Raw genomic sequence first — 16,651 nt, 5'->3', positions numbered from 1 at the left:
ACAGGCTCATATTGAACAAGGACAGGCTCATGTTGAACAAGGACAGGCTCATGTTGAACAAGGACAGGCAAAGATTGAACAAGGACAGGCTCAGGTTGAACAAGGACAGGCTCAGGTTGAACAAGGACATCCTCAGATTGAACAAGGACAGGCTCAGATTGAACAAGGACAGGCTCAGATTGAACAAGGACTGGCTCAGGTTGAACAAGGACAGGCTCAGATTGAACAAGGACGGGCTCAGATTGAACAAGGACAGGCTCAGGTTTAACAACGGTATGCTCAGATTGAACAAGGACAGGCTCAGGTTGAACAAGGACAGGCTCAGATTGAACAAGGGCAGGCTCAGATTGAACAAGGACATCCTCAGATTGAACAAGGACAGGCTCAGATTGAACAAGGACAGGCTCAGATTGAACAAGGACGGGCTCAGATTGAACAAGGACAGGCTCAGGTTTAACAAGGACAGGCTCAGATTGAACAAGGATAGGCTCAGATTGAACAAGGACAGGCTATGGTTGAACAAGGACAGGCTCAGGTTGAACAAGGATAGGCTCAGATTGAACAAGGACAGGCTCAGGTTGAACAAGGACAGGCTCCGGATGAACAAGGACAGGCTCAGATTGAACAAGGATAGGCTCAGGTTGAACAAGGACAGGCTCAGGTTGAACAAGGACATCCTCAGATTGAACAAGGACAGGCTCAGATTGAACAAGGACAGGCTTAGATTGAACAAGGACATGCTCAGATTGAACAAGGACGGGCTCAGGTTGAACAAGGACAGGCTCAGATTGAACAAGGACTGGCTCAGGTTGAACAAGGACAGGCTCAGATTGAACAAGGACAGGCTCAGGTTGAACAAGGACAGGCTCAGATTGAACAAGGGCAGGCTCAGGTTGAACAAGGACAGACTCAGATTGAACAAGGGCAGGCTCAGGTTGAACAAGGACAGGCTCAGATTGAACAAGGGCAGGCTCAGATTGAACAAGGACAGGCTCAGGTTGAACAACGACAGGTTCCGGTTGAACAAGGACAGGCTCCGGATGAACAAGGACAGGCTCAGATTGAACAAGGATAGGCTCAGATTGAACAAGGACAGGCTCAGGTTGAACAAGGAGAGGCTCAGATTGAACAAGGACAGGCTTAGATTGAACAAGGACAGGCTTAGATTGAACAAGGACATGCTCAGATTGAACAAGGACAGGCTCAGGTTGAACAAGGACAGGCTCAGATTGAACAAGGACTGGCTCAGGTTGAACAAGGACAGGCTCAGATTGAACAAGGACAGGCTCAGGTTGAACAAGGACAGGCTCAGATTGAACAAGGGCAGGCTCAGGTTGAACAAGGACAGGCTCAGATTGAACAAGGGCAGGCTCAGGTTGAACAAGGACAGGCTCTGGTTGAACAACGACAGGCTCCGGTTGAACAAGGACAGGCTCCGGATGAACAAGGACAGGCTCAGATTGAACAAGGATAGGCTCAGATTGAACAAGGACAGGCTCAGGTTGAACAAGGAGAGGCTCAGATTGAACAAGGACAGGCTTAGATTGAACAAGGACAGGCTCAGTTTGAACAAGGAGAGAATCAGATTGAACAAGGACAGGCTCATATTGAACAAGGACAGGCTCATGTTGAACAAGGACAGGCTCATATTGAACAAGGACAGGCTCAGGCTGAACAAGGACAGGCTCAGGTTGAACAAGGACAGGCTCAGATTGAACAAGGACAGGCTCAGATTGAACAAGGACAGGCTTAGATTGAACAAGGACATGCTCAGATTGAACAAGGACAGGCTCAGGTTGAACAAGGACAGGCTCAGGTTGAACAAGGACAGGCTCAGGTTGAACAAGGACAGGCTCAGATTGAACAAGGACAGGCTCAGGTTGAACAAGGACAGGCTCAGATTGAACAAGTACAGGCTCAGGTTGAACAAGGACAGGCTCAGATTGAACAAGGGCAGGCTCAGATTGAACAAGGACAGGCTCTGGTTGAACAACGACAGGCTCCGGTTGAACAAGGACAGGCTCCGGATGAACAAGGACAGGCTCAGATTGAACAAGGACAGGCTCAGGTTGAACAAGGAGAGGCTCAGATTGAACAAGGACAGGCTTAGATTGAACAAGGACAGGCTTAGATTGAACAAGGACAGGCTCAGGTTGAACAAGGACAGGCTCAGATTGAACAAGGACAGGCTCAGGATGAACAAGGACAGGCTCAGATTGAACAAGGACAGGCTCAGATTGAACAAGGAGAGGCTCAGATTGAACAAGGACAGGCTCAGATTGAACAATGACGGGCTCAGGATGAACAAGGACAGGCTCAGATTGATCAAGGACAGGCTCAGGTCGAACAAGGAGAGGCTCAGGTTGAACAAGGACAGGCTCAGGTTGAACAAGGAGAAGCTGAGAAAAAAATAAGATTGCTACAGCAGTGGCCTTAAACAAACGTGCCATGAATTGCTGTTCTGTTCTGAAATTAGTATTAGAGTGGGCGAGACTACCTTTATTTTTCTAAGTTTACCAACCATCAAGAGAGCATTCCATTAACTTTGTGTGTGTGTGTGTGCGTGCGTGCGTGTGTGTGCATGTGTGCGTGCGTGCGTGCGCGTGTGTAATGTGTGTGTGTGAGTGTGTGTGTGTAATGTGTGTGTGTGTGTGCTTGTGTGCGTGAGTGAGTGTGCGTGTGTGCGTGAGTGTGCGTGAGTGTGTGTGTGTGTAATGTGTGTGTGTGTGTGTGTGTGTGTGTGTGTGTGTGTGTGTGTGTGTGTGTGTGTGTGTGTGTGTGAGTGTGTGTGTGTGTGTGTGAGTGTGTGTGTGTGTGCGTGTGTGCGTGTGTGCATGTGTGTGAGTGAGTGTGTGTGTCAGCTGCAACCATTCAGATTGTTCAGATTTTTTATCTCTATTTTGTTTTTTTTTGTTTTTTATTGTGTGTGTGTGTGTGTGTGTGCGTGTGTGTGTGTAATGTGTGTGTGTGTGTGCTTGTGTGCGTGAGTGAGTGTGCGTGTGTGCGTGAGTGTGCGTGAGTGTGTGTGTGTGTAATGTGTGTGTGTGTTAAACAGCCATCACTAACATTGAGTGGCTGGTGCCAACACTCTGACTCAACTCAACTCAGCCACTTTAATAATGGGAATTGGTGGGAATTGATGTAAAATATATCACTAGTCACTTTAAACAATGCTACTTAATATAATGTTTACATACCCTACATTACTCATCTCATATGTATATACTGTACTCGATACCATCTACTGTATCTTGCCTATGCCGTTCTGTACCATCACTCATTCATATCTTTGTGTACATATTCTTTATTCCTTTACACTTGTGTGTATAAGGTAGTCGTTTTGGAATTGTTAGTTAGATTACTCGTTGGTTATTACTGCATTGTCGGAACTAGAAGCACAAGCATTTCGCTACACTCGCATTAACATCTGCTAACCATGTGTATGTGACAAATATATTTGATTTGATTTGATTTAATTTGATATGTAACACCACAGGTACATTTCTGACTACGATCATCAGCATGCCGATGTGAGAAAGTTGACATGAGAAAAACTGAATGGTGGTCTGTCTGCATTTTCACCATAGTCTCTTGAAGAGGGAGAGGGTCCGTTTATACAGCATACCGCTGATCACACACAGGCTTCTAGCTGAACACTGACCACACCTGTCTGTCCCTGTTATAGCAGGGAGAGGAGAGGTTAAATGTGTGTGCCATGGCTGTGCAGGCTGGCTCCATAGGGTGTGTGGCCCAGGAGGGATAGCAGACTGACAGGTGGTTCCACAGGGCCCCTTTTACAGCCCTGCATGGGGACAGAGGGTAACCCTTACCCCACACAGACACAGTGACCACAGTAAGCCCTAAACGTCAGAGGGCTTTAAACAAAACTTCACATAAACATATCTAGAGATTTTCATGCTCCTTTTTATATGTAAATGAAATATCTACATATTTCTAAACAAAACTGTTATCTCTTGGAATATAACTATATATTATTGAATTACATAGCAATTTATAAAAATGTATCATCTAAAATATAAATCAGTGCTATTGAATCACATGATTTTTAGTGATTGGTCTCAGTTTGCTAGTTATTAGTGTTATTTTAGAGTCTGTAAACGTAAGGGGCGGGAATTTAACCAACAGGGCGTGGCTTCACACCCAGAATGAAAGGGGTGTGTCTGCAGGCTGCTGATGGGGGCCAAAGGGCTTCGTGTGAGCGCTTCTTTGCCAAGGGAGAGGAGCAGAGAGTGAGATGGGACAGAGGGGACATAAACTCAACCGCTTCTCATAGCACTGTGGACTTTGGACAAGTTGACATTGACACTGTTCAAAACATTTTCTCTAGACTACAGTTATGAAGTGGATGGTCAAACAAAACGGACTTAGACATTGTTATTTTTGGAAATATGAATGCATTTTTTAAGTGCGTAATTGCACGACTTCACCATTAACTATGTTTTTATGGGTAACATTATAAAGAAAGACTAAGCCTAATCTTGATTTTAAAGCGCATTGAATTGATCTAATTTAAAAGGCATGTTTCCTGCGTGTTACCCTCCAGCTCAGTATAGCGCCTCATGGGATGTAACAAATGGAAAGCTGGGTTCAACTTTGGACACCTGAAGGCACAGTCCAAACTTTCCGTCTTCTTTGCCATGATCATCATTTTCACGTACTTATTTTATTGTTTCACTGGGTACTGCGACTCCCTACCTATAACTGTATACGACCAACAGACTTTTATCAACAAAATCCTGCAAAAGGAAGGACTGGAGTATTCACCTCACCAAATGTCCGACGCGCACAAGAACAGTTCTCCCGGCTCGTTTGTTCGCGAGCTCCCCGGCGTTGACAGTGTTGACACACTCTTGCAGGGCAATGATAACGAACTGCGACCTGATAACAATATCTCTACAGCCAATAACTTCGGGAGTAAAACGTTTCCTCAAGCAATCATCATCGGAGTAAAGAAAGGAGGCACGCGCGCACTACTGGAGTTTCTGCGCATTCACCCGGATGTCAGAGCAGTGGGCGCCGAACCCCACTTCTTCGACAGGTTCTATGATAAAGGACTGGAATGGTACAGGTGAGCCAGTGCTGTTTTGAATTTCACTGTAATGTTTTTCTTTACAGGAGCACTGAAAACATCAACGTGAACATGGCCAAAAGATGGAAAGAGATATGATTTTCTATCATAAATAGCCTAATGTTTTGTTTGGATTATTCAATAAGGATTGCCTGCTACCCAGGTAAAATCATAGTATTACAATCACTGTGACATAGGGGCTTGCTTGGAAAAATACACTTTTTTCTTCAAATAAAGGAATTCATCTCACAATGACAAAGTATCAAATATTGTGTGAAACTGCCTGTCATCGCAGGCACCAAAAGACAACAGACTCAGAAACACGTATGTGGATTTACTATATATCAGGTGTGGCCTACATGGGAAATTCCATGGTAACAGAATTACACAGAAGACTCAGATTTTTCACTTTTAAATATATTCCAAACAAAAACCATTTATTTAAAAGTTTAACAAACCATACAATTTATACCATACATAAAAAAATACATTTATTTACATTTATTTTGGTAACTAGTGTTTGTCATTGATCACCTCTCCTGAGCAGGCTCCTATCCTCCTCCACCTCCTCGTCCCTTCCTACAGTGTCACCTCATTAATATCGCCCAATGCCAATAAGGATCCTCTCTGAGAGCCCCTTGGTGCGACAGGGCATTCAGTCCCCTGCCAAAAAAATGCTGTTTATTGATGTGATGTGCTGCGGTTCTAAGTGTCTGTCCCTGTGTGTCCCCCCGGGGACCCCTCACTGTCACCCATATCACCTGGTTGGGCAGGTGAGCACATAGAGATTTGACACAGAGCCAATGAGAGGGAGAAATCAATACAGTCTGTTAATTCATATTGCAGATGTTGGGTATAAATGTCAATAGCAGCAATGGAGGGATGAAGGTCTCTCCCATCACAACTCTCTAAACTCTCCAAGCATATGCAGATTTTTTTTTTACTAAAGAAATTAAGATCACACAGAAAAATGTCTCTAATGGTGTATGGCAGGTAGCCTAGTGGTTAAGAGCATTGGACTAGCAACCAAAAGGTTTGAATCCCTGAGCCAACTAGGTGAAGAAAAAAAATATCTGTTGCGTGGCACTTAACCCTAATTGCTCTGGATAAGAATTACTCAAATGTAAATGTACTCTTTCCAATCGTTGACAATGTAGCCTGTACTCTTCTGCAAGTTACCTGAACGTACTGTCTTTCACTGTCCTATCATTTAATTTGTGAGGCCAGGCAGTTGAGCCTACAGTATGGCACTACAGTAGTTACAGGCCTTTGATGGTGTTGAGAGACCTTTTAACACCGTCCCAGTGCTTTGTTGCAGCTGCACGGCGGCTCTCTAGTCTCTCTTCTTGTCTCATAAATGTGTGATGAAATGGTTTTAGTCTTTCCTAATCTGACGACAGGTCTTGTCAGCACTGTGTGGATTGGCCTGATGTAATGACAGCTCAAGCATTAGCTCGGACAACTCAGGAACATGGAGATTCGGGCCCTGTCACGGTTCAACATCACATTATGGAGTACCTGCCAGTCAGCGTAGGGTAAAGTTGCCCAAAGCCAAGGCTTTGATCTAAAGTCAGTGTTGGGTCTTTTTCTCTAATGTTTTAGGTTGGGATTGGGGGATGGGAAGCTGATCCTTTTTATTGTGATTTTTTTATTGGTTCTTATCTAAGGAGAAGTGTGTAGCGCTGTGCTGGAGTAATGAAAATGGTGTCAAAGCACCCCAATCAGCCAGTCTCTCATCATCACCTGCTCCCTCTGCTCTCCTCTCACCTCCTTCCGCTCTTCTCTCACTCCCGCCTCCCTTCTCCCTAAGCTCTGCGTCACTCGGGCACTGCATCTCAGTGCTAGAGGCGTCACTACAGACACCCTGGTTCGAATCCAGGATGTATCACAACCGGCTGTGATTGGGAGTCCCCTAGGGCGGTGCACAATTGGCCCAGTGTCGCCCGGGTTTGGCCCGGTGCAGGCCGTCATTGTAAATAAGAATTTGTTCTTAACTGACATGCCTAGTTAAATATATATATATTTTTAATCTCACCACCCTCCTCTCTTCTCTCACTCCCTCCACTTTTCTCTGACCTCCCTCCTCTCTTCTCTCACTCCATCCTCTCTTCTCTCAATCCCTCATCTCTTCTCTCACTCCTTCCCCTCTTCTCTCACTCATCCCCTCTTCTCTCACTCCATCCCCTCGACTCTCACTCCATCCTCTCTTCTCTCACTCCCTTCGCTCTTCTTTCACTCCATCCTCTCTTCTCTCACTCCCTCCTCTCTTCTCTCAAACCCCTCCTCTCTTCTCTCACTCCACCCTCTCTTCTCTCACTCAATCCTCTCTTCTCGCACTCACTCCTCTCTTCTCTCACTCTATCCTCTCTTCTATCACTCCCTCCACTCTTCTCTCTTTCACTCCTTCCCCTCTTCTCTCACTCATCCCCTCTTCTCTCACTCCATCCTCTCTTCTCTCACTCCATGCTCTCTTCTCTCACTCCCTCCTCTCTTCTCTCACTCATCCTCTGTTCTCTCAATCCCTCCTCTCTTCTCTCACACCCTCCTCTCTTCTCTCACTCATCCTCTCTTCTCTCACTTCCTTCGCTCTTCTCTCACTCTATCCTCTCTTATCTCACTCATCCTCTCTTCTCTCACACCCTCCTCTCTTCTCTCACTCCATCCTCTCTTCTCTCACTCCCACCTCTCTTCTCTCACTCTATCATCTCTTCTCTCAATCCCTCCTCTCTTCTCTCACTCCCTCCCCTCTTCTCTCACTCATCCTCTGTTCTCTCACTCCCTCCTCTCTTCTCTCACTCCCTCCTCTCTTCTCTCATTCCATCCTCTCTTCTCTCACTCCCTCCTCTCTTCTCTCACTCATCCTCTCTTCTCTCACTCCCTCCCCTCTTCTCTCACTCATCATCTCTTCTCTCACCTCCCTCCACTCTTCTCTCACTCCCTCCACTTTTCTCTCACACCCTCCTCTCTTCTCTCACTCCATCCTCTCTTTTCTCACTCCCTCCACTCTTCTCTCACTCCCTCCCCTCTTCTCTCACTCATCCTCTGTTCTCTCACTCCCTCCCCTCTTCTCTCACTCATCCTCTGTTCTCTCATTCATCCTCTGTTCTTTCACTCCCTCCTCTCTTCTCTCACTCCATCCTCTCTTCTCTCACTCCCTCCCATCTTCTCTCACTCCCTCCCCTCTTCTTTCACTCCCTCCTCTCTTCTCTCACTCCCTCCTCTCTTCTCTCACTCCATCCTCTCTTCTCTCACTCCCTCCTCTCTTCTCTCACTCCCTCCTCTCTTATCTCACTCCATCCTCTCTTCTTTCACCCCCTCCTCTCTTCTCTCACTCCCTCCTCTCTTCTCTCACTCCCTCCCCTCTTCTCTCACTCCTTCCACTCTTCTCTCACTCCCTCCCCTCTTCTCTCACTCCCTCCTCTCTTCTCTCACTCCCTCCCCTCTTCTTTCACTCCCTCCTCTCTTCTCTCACTCCCTCCTCTCTTCTCTCACTCCCTCCTCTCTTCTCTCACTCCATCCTCTCTTCTCTCACTCCCTCCCCTCTTCTCTCACTCCCTCCTCTCTTCTCTCACTCCCTCCCCTCTTCTCTCACTCCCTCCCCTCTTCTCTCACTCCATCCAGGGTATTACACAGGGTATTATAATGTCTTGTGTAATGATTTATGTATCTACATGGTACTATACTAGTAACTGATATGAAACCGAATCTGTCCCCTGTCCTTTGAAGGCAATTCATTCATTGTTTTATGTGTGCAACTGAGGAATAACATTCGGGTTACCAAAGCAGTTATAGAGTACCTCTGTGGCGTAAGGGCAACCTTATAAAATGTTGCTATTCACATTGACATAAAGTGAAACCTATCCATTCATATCTGGACTGGATTCACTCCAGGCACCGTTTAAGAATGCATTTAGACTGGACTGGAAAGTGTCACTTAAACATATTCTTTGACAGAGCTCTTAACTTCTAAGTATTATTACACTGCTTTGTGTTTGGAATTGAACACTGTCCTCTGTCTTCAGTTGGTAACCAAATAAAACACATGGCCATGTTAAAAGGAAGCGTTTGGCAAATTGTTTTAGAAGAAATGTTTATATGTGGGGAAAAACACTCGATGCATTTGGAAATGGTAATGTGGCTTTGTGGGAGAGAACATGTTTCAAGGGTTTAGCTCTTTCTACTCTTTCTGTGTGCGACTGTGTGTGTGTGTGACTGTGTGTGTGTGACTGTGTGTGTGTGACTGTGTGTGTGTGTTTCCATTGCATATGTGCATGTAGCCTAAGCTTTACCCGATGAGATCCAGTCCCGTGTCTATCTCCCTCTCCCCATTCTCCTCTGCCATCCACCATTAAACCTATCCACATCTTTTCATTACACCATAAATAGCCAATAGATATAAATGTAATTTCCCATATTGATCAGTTAAATAGGGTTTCCTATTGATTCAGCTCCTGGCACCTTTATCAGGGCACTGCAGGGGAGGTTCATTACCCGCTGAATATTCAATCTTGTTGACAAGGTGTTGTTGGCCCGTCAACCAGCGACATTTATACCCTACACACATGGTTACACCTAGAATGTATTCATGCTGCAGTGAAATACTAGTTAAGTCTGTGAAACGTGTGGTGATTGGGGGGACAGGGTTCTTCAGAAGTATATTTTCTTTCATAATTCAGTGTAGCATTGGTCACAGTATCCAGACTGGAATGACCGGCTCTTATTTCCTGCAAGTCTTTTTTTACCAATCACAAGGGATTCCACTGTGGAATTCGGAGGCATATGTCGAAGGTTTGGAAATGGAGTGTTAGAGACAGAGAGAGTGTTCTTTGACCCAACAAAAAGTTTTTGGAAGGGCCTTTCATGGTTCCAAGTAGGAAGCATGGAAATAATTGTCTTTGAAATAATAAAATGTATAGAATCGGACTGAACAAAGGAGACCTTTGTTTGAATGTCCACTGGTCGTCTTGTCTTTGTGTCATTATGCAGAATGAGAGCAATGAGAAACATTCTCTGCTGTGACCATTGACAATCATAAATGCTGCCTCCTCAACTTTTCAGAAATAAGATTTATCTCAGGCTATGGCGCCGTACGATCAAGGAAAGATCTAGAATATATGCATGGCATGCTTTCAAGCAACAAAAGATCTAGAATATATGCATGGCATGCTTTCAAGCAACCAAAGATCTAGAATATATGCATGGCATGCTTTCAAGCAACCAAAGATCTAGAATGTATGCATGGCATGCTTTCAAGCAACCAAAGGAATTCCTTCAAGATTGATATCAATATGCAAAATGAAATGGGGAAAATGTAACTGAATAATCGAACATGACTTGATAAATTGGTTTGGGGACGGGTATGGATTTTCAATCTTGAGAAAAACCCATCGTCCAACTCAGTCATCAATATTTTGACAGCTCATAATTGGCCGACCTTTCACCTTCAGTATGGCATGCACTATCCAATCAGATGATAGTTAATGAAATAACTGGAAAGTATAAGAGATGTGAAAATGATAACTAGATGAGTATTTAGAATTGGACAGATGGAAATGTAATTGGACTTCCTTTCCAACCCTATAGTGTGACAGAACAAGGGACTGACTATTACCAATCAATGTCTTCGATAGCCAGATGCCTAACCTAATTACATCTGAACAGGACTATTTAACTAACAGATCGTCAATTACTAGAAGTGTTAAAGTAAAAACTGGGTTCCCTATACTGTTTACCAGTGCTGCATTCACACATACTGTAGCTAGGAACATTACTGTTGAATTTCTAAACTCAGTGTGACAAAAAGGTATGCTAGTTATGTTTGAACTAGCAGATGTAGACTACTCTGATGCTCTTTTACTATAACAATGTAAAACTAATCCAGAGATTTTCACTGCCACAATAACGACCGTTTTCTACCTTCTCTCCCCTCATAACAAATACATTTGAAGCAGATGGAGCAGCAGAACTGTGACAGTATTTATCCAGTAGGCTGGATTCCTCTCAGACTGCAGGTCTCTAACATGACTCCCAGGTTACGGTGATTGATCAGGGCTCATGTTTGGTGGAGTGGAAAAAATGATTCCCCACTCCGTCCCTCCCGACCTCCTCCTCTCATGTCCCTGTCACAGCAAGATGGATGGCACAGCTATAACAACCTCACATGGCACTACACCTCTCTGTAATCACAATACACACCCAGTCAACACTGATAAACAGAAATGTCTTGTTTTCTGCAAGGCTGTGATTATCGAATAGTGGACTAATGAAATTCTAGTTATCAGAGATTGTAGTAGTGGTTGTAGTGACTGTAGGATAGAAGTGTGAATGTTGACAAGGACAGTTTTGTTTTTGCACCAACACCGGAGTTACTCTGTTTAGTTACACAAGGAATGAATCCCTGCCTACACTTCAACTTGCCTAACCTTATCTTAACCAGGGCCCATTCCCGTTTAGAGTGTGCTTATTTGCCTTAGTACCTCAACAAGGGCAGAGAGTTGTGTAGGCTATTCGATAGTTATTGGAATATAATTCTGCCAGGAGCTCTCTTGTGCACCATTTTACCTAGGACGCTTTAAGTTGACTTCTACCCCCATCACCCAGCCTACCATCTTCTGTCTAGAGAGGCTACTGGATCACTGACTTTAAGTTGACCTCTACCCCCATCACCCAGCCTACCATATTCTGTCTAGAGAGGCTACTGGATCACTGACTTTAAGTTGACCTCTACCCCCATCACCCAGCCTACCATCTTCTGTCTAGAGAGGCTACTGGATCACTGACTTTAAGTTGACCTCTACCCCCATCACCCAGCCTACCATCTTCTGTCTAGAGAGGCTACTGGATCACTGACTTTAAGTTGACCTCTACCCCCATCACCCAGCCTAGCATCTTCTGTCTAGAGAGGCTACTGGATCACTGACTTTAAGTTGACCTCTACCCCCATCACCCAGCCTACCATCTTCTGTCTAGAGAGGCTACTGGATCACTGACTTTAAGTTGACCTCTACCCCCATCACCCAGCCTACCATCTTCTGTCTAGAGAGGCTACTGGATCACTGACTTTAAGTTGACTTCTACCCCCATCGCCCAGCCTACCATCTTCTGTCTAGAGAGGCTACTGGATCACTGACTTTAAGTTGACCTCTACCCCCATCACCCAGCCTACCATCTTCTGTCTAGAGAGGCTACTGGATCACTGACTTTAAGTTGACCTCTACCCCCATCACCCAGCCTACCATCTTCTGTCTAGAGAGGCTACTGGATCACTGACTTTAAGTTGACCTCTACCCCCATCGCCCAGCCTACCATCTTCTGTCTAGAGAGGCTACTGGATCACTGACTTTAAGTTGACTTCTACCCCCATCACCCAGCCTACCATCTTCTGTCTAGAGAGGCTACTGGATCACTGACTTTAAGTTGACCTCTACCCCCATCACCCAGCCTACCATCTTCTGTCTAGAGAGGCTACTGGATCACTGACTTTAAGTTGACTTCTACCCCCATCACCCAGCCTACCATCTTCTGTCTAGAGAGTCTACTGAATCATTGACAGCTTAGTGTGTGTTTGCTGTCTCAGCCATTAAACCATCTCTGTTTAATGACTGGCTGGCTGGCTGGCTGGCTGGCTGGGTGGGTGGGTGGGTAAGAGAGAGTAATGGGCCTTTGTAGCTCAGTTGGTAGAGCATAGTGCTTGTAACACCAGGGTAGTGGGACCACCCAAACGTAAAATGTATGCACACATGACTGTAAGTCCCTTTGGATAAAAGCATCTGCTAATTTGCATAGGAGGGAGGAAGGGAGGAAGGGTGAGGTGGAGAGAATGTGAGAACACACCTTTTTTTATTTTAAACCTACTTAGGAAAAATGTTCTGGGTTGTCTTTAATAGCGTAACAGGAATTGGTTACGGGTGCGGTGGTTATGTTTAATTGTGAGGAAATGTGCCTGATTAAAAGGAGAACTCTGCCTGAAGGAGATCTCTGGAAGAAATTGTCTGTGGAATGTGAACATTATCTGGGAAGTTCACAATGAGAAATCGGAAGAAAAAAAGACTTGCTCTCTTACAAATTGCTCTCTCTCTCTTTGTTGTACTGTGTATTTTAGAGACATCCTCTCTCTCTCACACACACACACGCACGCACGCACACACGCACACACACACACACACACACACACCACTTACTGGGTGTGGATCGGTCCCCTAATGACAAACACTGCAGTCCCTGTGTTCTGCCGGCAATAATCCCCATTCCTCAATTAAAACAAGTCAAGGATGGGCCGACAACCACAAGGAGTGGGACATTTTAACAGTTTAGGAAGTGGTTTTTCACTGCAGTTCAGTATTGAGTCTTCTCATTGGTCTAGAGTTGGGTAGATGCCAGATGGCCAATGGTTGGAGCCCATATTGAGTCCATTAGAGAGTTCTGAGGTGTACTTGTAAGTTTTATTCATTTGGAAAAGCTAGCTAATTAATGGAAACATGTGGGCGTTTTAGCACGGTAGCAGACCCTGAGGAGAGAACACTTTAGCATGATGTAAAGTATAAGACGATAATGTTTAACTTTGGTTCAAAAGGGAAGAGGCTGCTTTTATAAAGTCAAAAAGACAACTTATAGCATCATAAGAAGCCCTTCAGATTTCACAATAATGTATCAAGGCTGGAGTGCATTTCTGATACTGGGGTTTCTGCTTTTCCATAAAGGTAGTTGTTAGTAAGAATAACTACAGTGCAGTGCAGGATTTCATACTGAAACCCTCGGAACAATTTAACCTAATGAAGTTACTAGAGCCCCCATAGTCAACTGGTGGACAGCGGTCCAGATGCGGACCCAGAACAAGGTAAAACACCTTTGGGGGGGAACTCGGTGGGGTTTCGACCCCTGGTATCATCTGAACACACAATTTTGTAGAATTTCAGGAAATGAGCTTTAAAACAGCAAACAATTATCTGCCTCATGCAAAATTTGTAAAATTGCAGGAAATTAGCTTTAAAACTGCAAAATGTTCTCTCTGCCAACAAGAGAGGTGTGAACAGTTTGGGGTCGCATGGGTTGCGAGTTGGGGGTTTGTTATTACGCCGAAAAATAACATCCATCCGGACCTTTGCCACCTAGGAAATTTGAGTGACCGGACCTTCTCAAATAGTACTTGAGAACCCCTGTACTAGAGGCTCGTTTTACAGTGTTATCAATTACATCACTGGGGTCAGGCTGAGGGAGGAAGGAAGTGACCCTCCAGTAATCTGTCCATCTCTCTCTTCCGCCTCCTCTTGTCTGTTCATCGGTTCATCTCAGGGTGGGGGCCCCCGGCCACTGGTCACCCACGGATAAATCCTTACAGCCAACAGCTAACCCACTGTGGGCCAGGCAGTAACACAGTGGAACACACAGGCTGATTTTCCTATTCGATAAGACAGAGGCGGGCAGTCAAAGGGGGGCAGACAGAGGGAGGGAGACAGAGGGGGCAGACAGTGGGAGGCAGACAGAAGGGGCAGACAGAGGGAGGCAGACAGAGGGGGCAGACAGAGGGAGAAGACAGAGGGACAGACGGGGGGGGGGGGGGGCAGACAGAGGGGGACAGACAGAGGGAGGCAGACAGAGGGAGGTAGACAGAGGGGGCAGACAGAGGGGGGCAGACAGAGGGGTGTAGACAGAGGGAGGCAGACAGAGGGGGCAGACATAGGGGGACAGACAGAGTGAGGCAGACATAGGGGGGCAGACAGAGGGAGGCAGACAGAGAGGGGCAGACCAAGGGGGCAGACAGAGGGGGGGCAGACACTTTTCTCTGTCTTTCACTCTCTCATATATATATAGTATACTCTCCCATCTCTTGCTCTCTCAGTCGTCAGTCTGGAGTCTTGAGCTGTTCTCCCTCTCTCCTCTCTCTCTCTCTGTTTCTCTACACTCTCTCTACACTCTTGGTTTCAGGTAGAACCATTTTGGGTTCTGTGTAGATCCCTCTGTGGAAAGGGTTCTACATGGAACTCAAAATGGTTTTACCTTGAACCAAAAGGGTTCTACCTGAAACCAATAAGTGTTCTTCCAAGGGTTCTCCTATGGGGACAGCGAAGAACCATTTTAGTTTTTTTCTAATAGTGTACACGCACACAGACTCTGTTATTACCTCTCCTGAGGAAGCTGTGAGGCTGCTACTCACTCATTCTTCTCAATGTTGCCTGCTGTAGTAATCTCTGTATTAGTTGTCATGTTCACTTTCCCCCCTGGTAGACACATTCTTTAGGTCTTTCTTACTGACCTACCTCACTGATCTACACCTCCTCAACAAATAGAACTCTCCGTCTCACCATTTCCTACTTTGTGTGTAGTCAGGCAGCCTTGGTGTGCACTGAATTAGGTTCTACTATGCAATGCTACTGTACCACACACACACACACACACACACACACACACACACACACACACACACACACACACAAGTGTACAGAAGTGTATGTGGCCCAAACTGTGAATAATTTTTCATTGCTTTCACACAAAAAGCATTCAATGACCACATTCTCTGAAATCCATGAACTCTTTTCTCATTCATGCTCCATCACCTGCAAAACTATATATTTGCAGCACATGTTTTCAAATGCTAAAACACTGTTTCCAAAACTGTTAAAAACACATTCAAAACAAAATGATGTCAAATGTTGTACATTTCTACAGTAACCAGATTGAAACACAGAAAATCTCAGCACAATATTTAATCATTCCAAACACAGCTAATTGCGATTTCAGCTGAAAGCCTACCCAACTGTCCTGTTTTTAGCCTCGTTACCAAACAGACCAAAGAGGACGGCATCGAGAAGGATTTAGTTTGGAAACATAGATCAAGGAAGACAGGTTGGTGGGGATAGAAGAGTGGCAGGGAGAGGGAGAATGTGTGGAGGACAAAGGAGAGGAAGACCAAGAGCGGTGGTCTCTGATGAGATAAGGGCCACAATTATTGACCATGTTGTAAACCATGGTCTCTCTTTGAGCGAGGCCAGTTTAAGGGTGCAACCAAATTTGTAGCGTTCAACAGTTGCATCATTAGTACACATTTTCCGGCAAAACAACAGGTGAGATGTGCATCTATAAATGATAATTGAACTACATATTACAGTACAATACAGTATGTTCCCATTTTTACATGTACTGACATATGAAATATATTGATTGTTTTGTGTTTTTCAGTAAGATCTAAAGGTTGCCTCCCACAGGAGGGAGAGGCAGAATATTATCAGAGGCGCAGGAAATTGACATTGTTGACATGGTAACACGGTCAGCACAATGACAATTGCCAGAGTCCTAGTGTAAGGGTCCTGTGTGTAGCTGGAGTAGAGAGTCAGGCGCAGGACAGCAGATATGAGTAATCAATGTATTTACTCAAAAAGACAAATTTACAAAGTAACATCACGAGCCCTCAAAGACGGACCGAATTTCAATAAACAATGACTCACAAACACAACATGGGGAACAGAGGGTTAAATAATAAACAAGTCATTGGTTGAGTGAAGCCAGGTGTGTAATACAAACACAGAACAAATGGAAAATGAAAAGTGGATTGGCTAGAAAGCCGGT

The 16,651-nt window shown here is 45.1% G+C and overlaps 1 protein-coding gene across 1 annotated transcript in view; it reads left to right on the top strand.

Annotated features, from left to right (window-relative positions):
* The first annotated feature begins 4,136 nt into the window (after nucleotides 1-4,136).
* Nucleotides 4,137-16,651, top strand: part of LOC110502904 (heparan sulfate glucosamine 3-O-sulfotransferase 6-like) — a 35,947-nt gene continuing 23,432 nt past the window's right edge. Inside the window, exon 1 of the mRNA XM_021581248.3 lies at nucleotides 4,137-5,089. Coding sequence (XP_021436923.1) covers nucleotides 4,581-5,089 — 509 coding nt within the window. The 5' untranslated portion in view covers nucleotides 4,137-4,580. The remainder of the gene's footprint in view (nucleotides 5,090-16,651) is intronic.

Source organism: Oncorhynchus mykiss, chromosome 23 (genome assembly GCF_057628025.1).
Source record: "Oncorhynchus mykiss isolate SJ-2025 chromosome 23, ASM5762802v1, whole genome shotgun sequence".
NCBI classification, from domain to species: Eukaryota; Metazoa; Chordata; class Actinopteri; order Salmoniformes; family Salmonidae; genus Oncorhynchus; species Oncorhynchus mykiss.
Note: the sequence above shows the minus strand (reverse complement) of the source record. Positions and strands in the feature narration are given on the sequence as shown.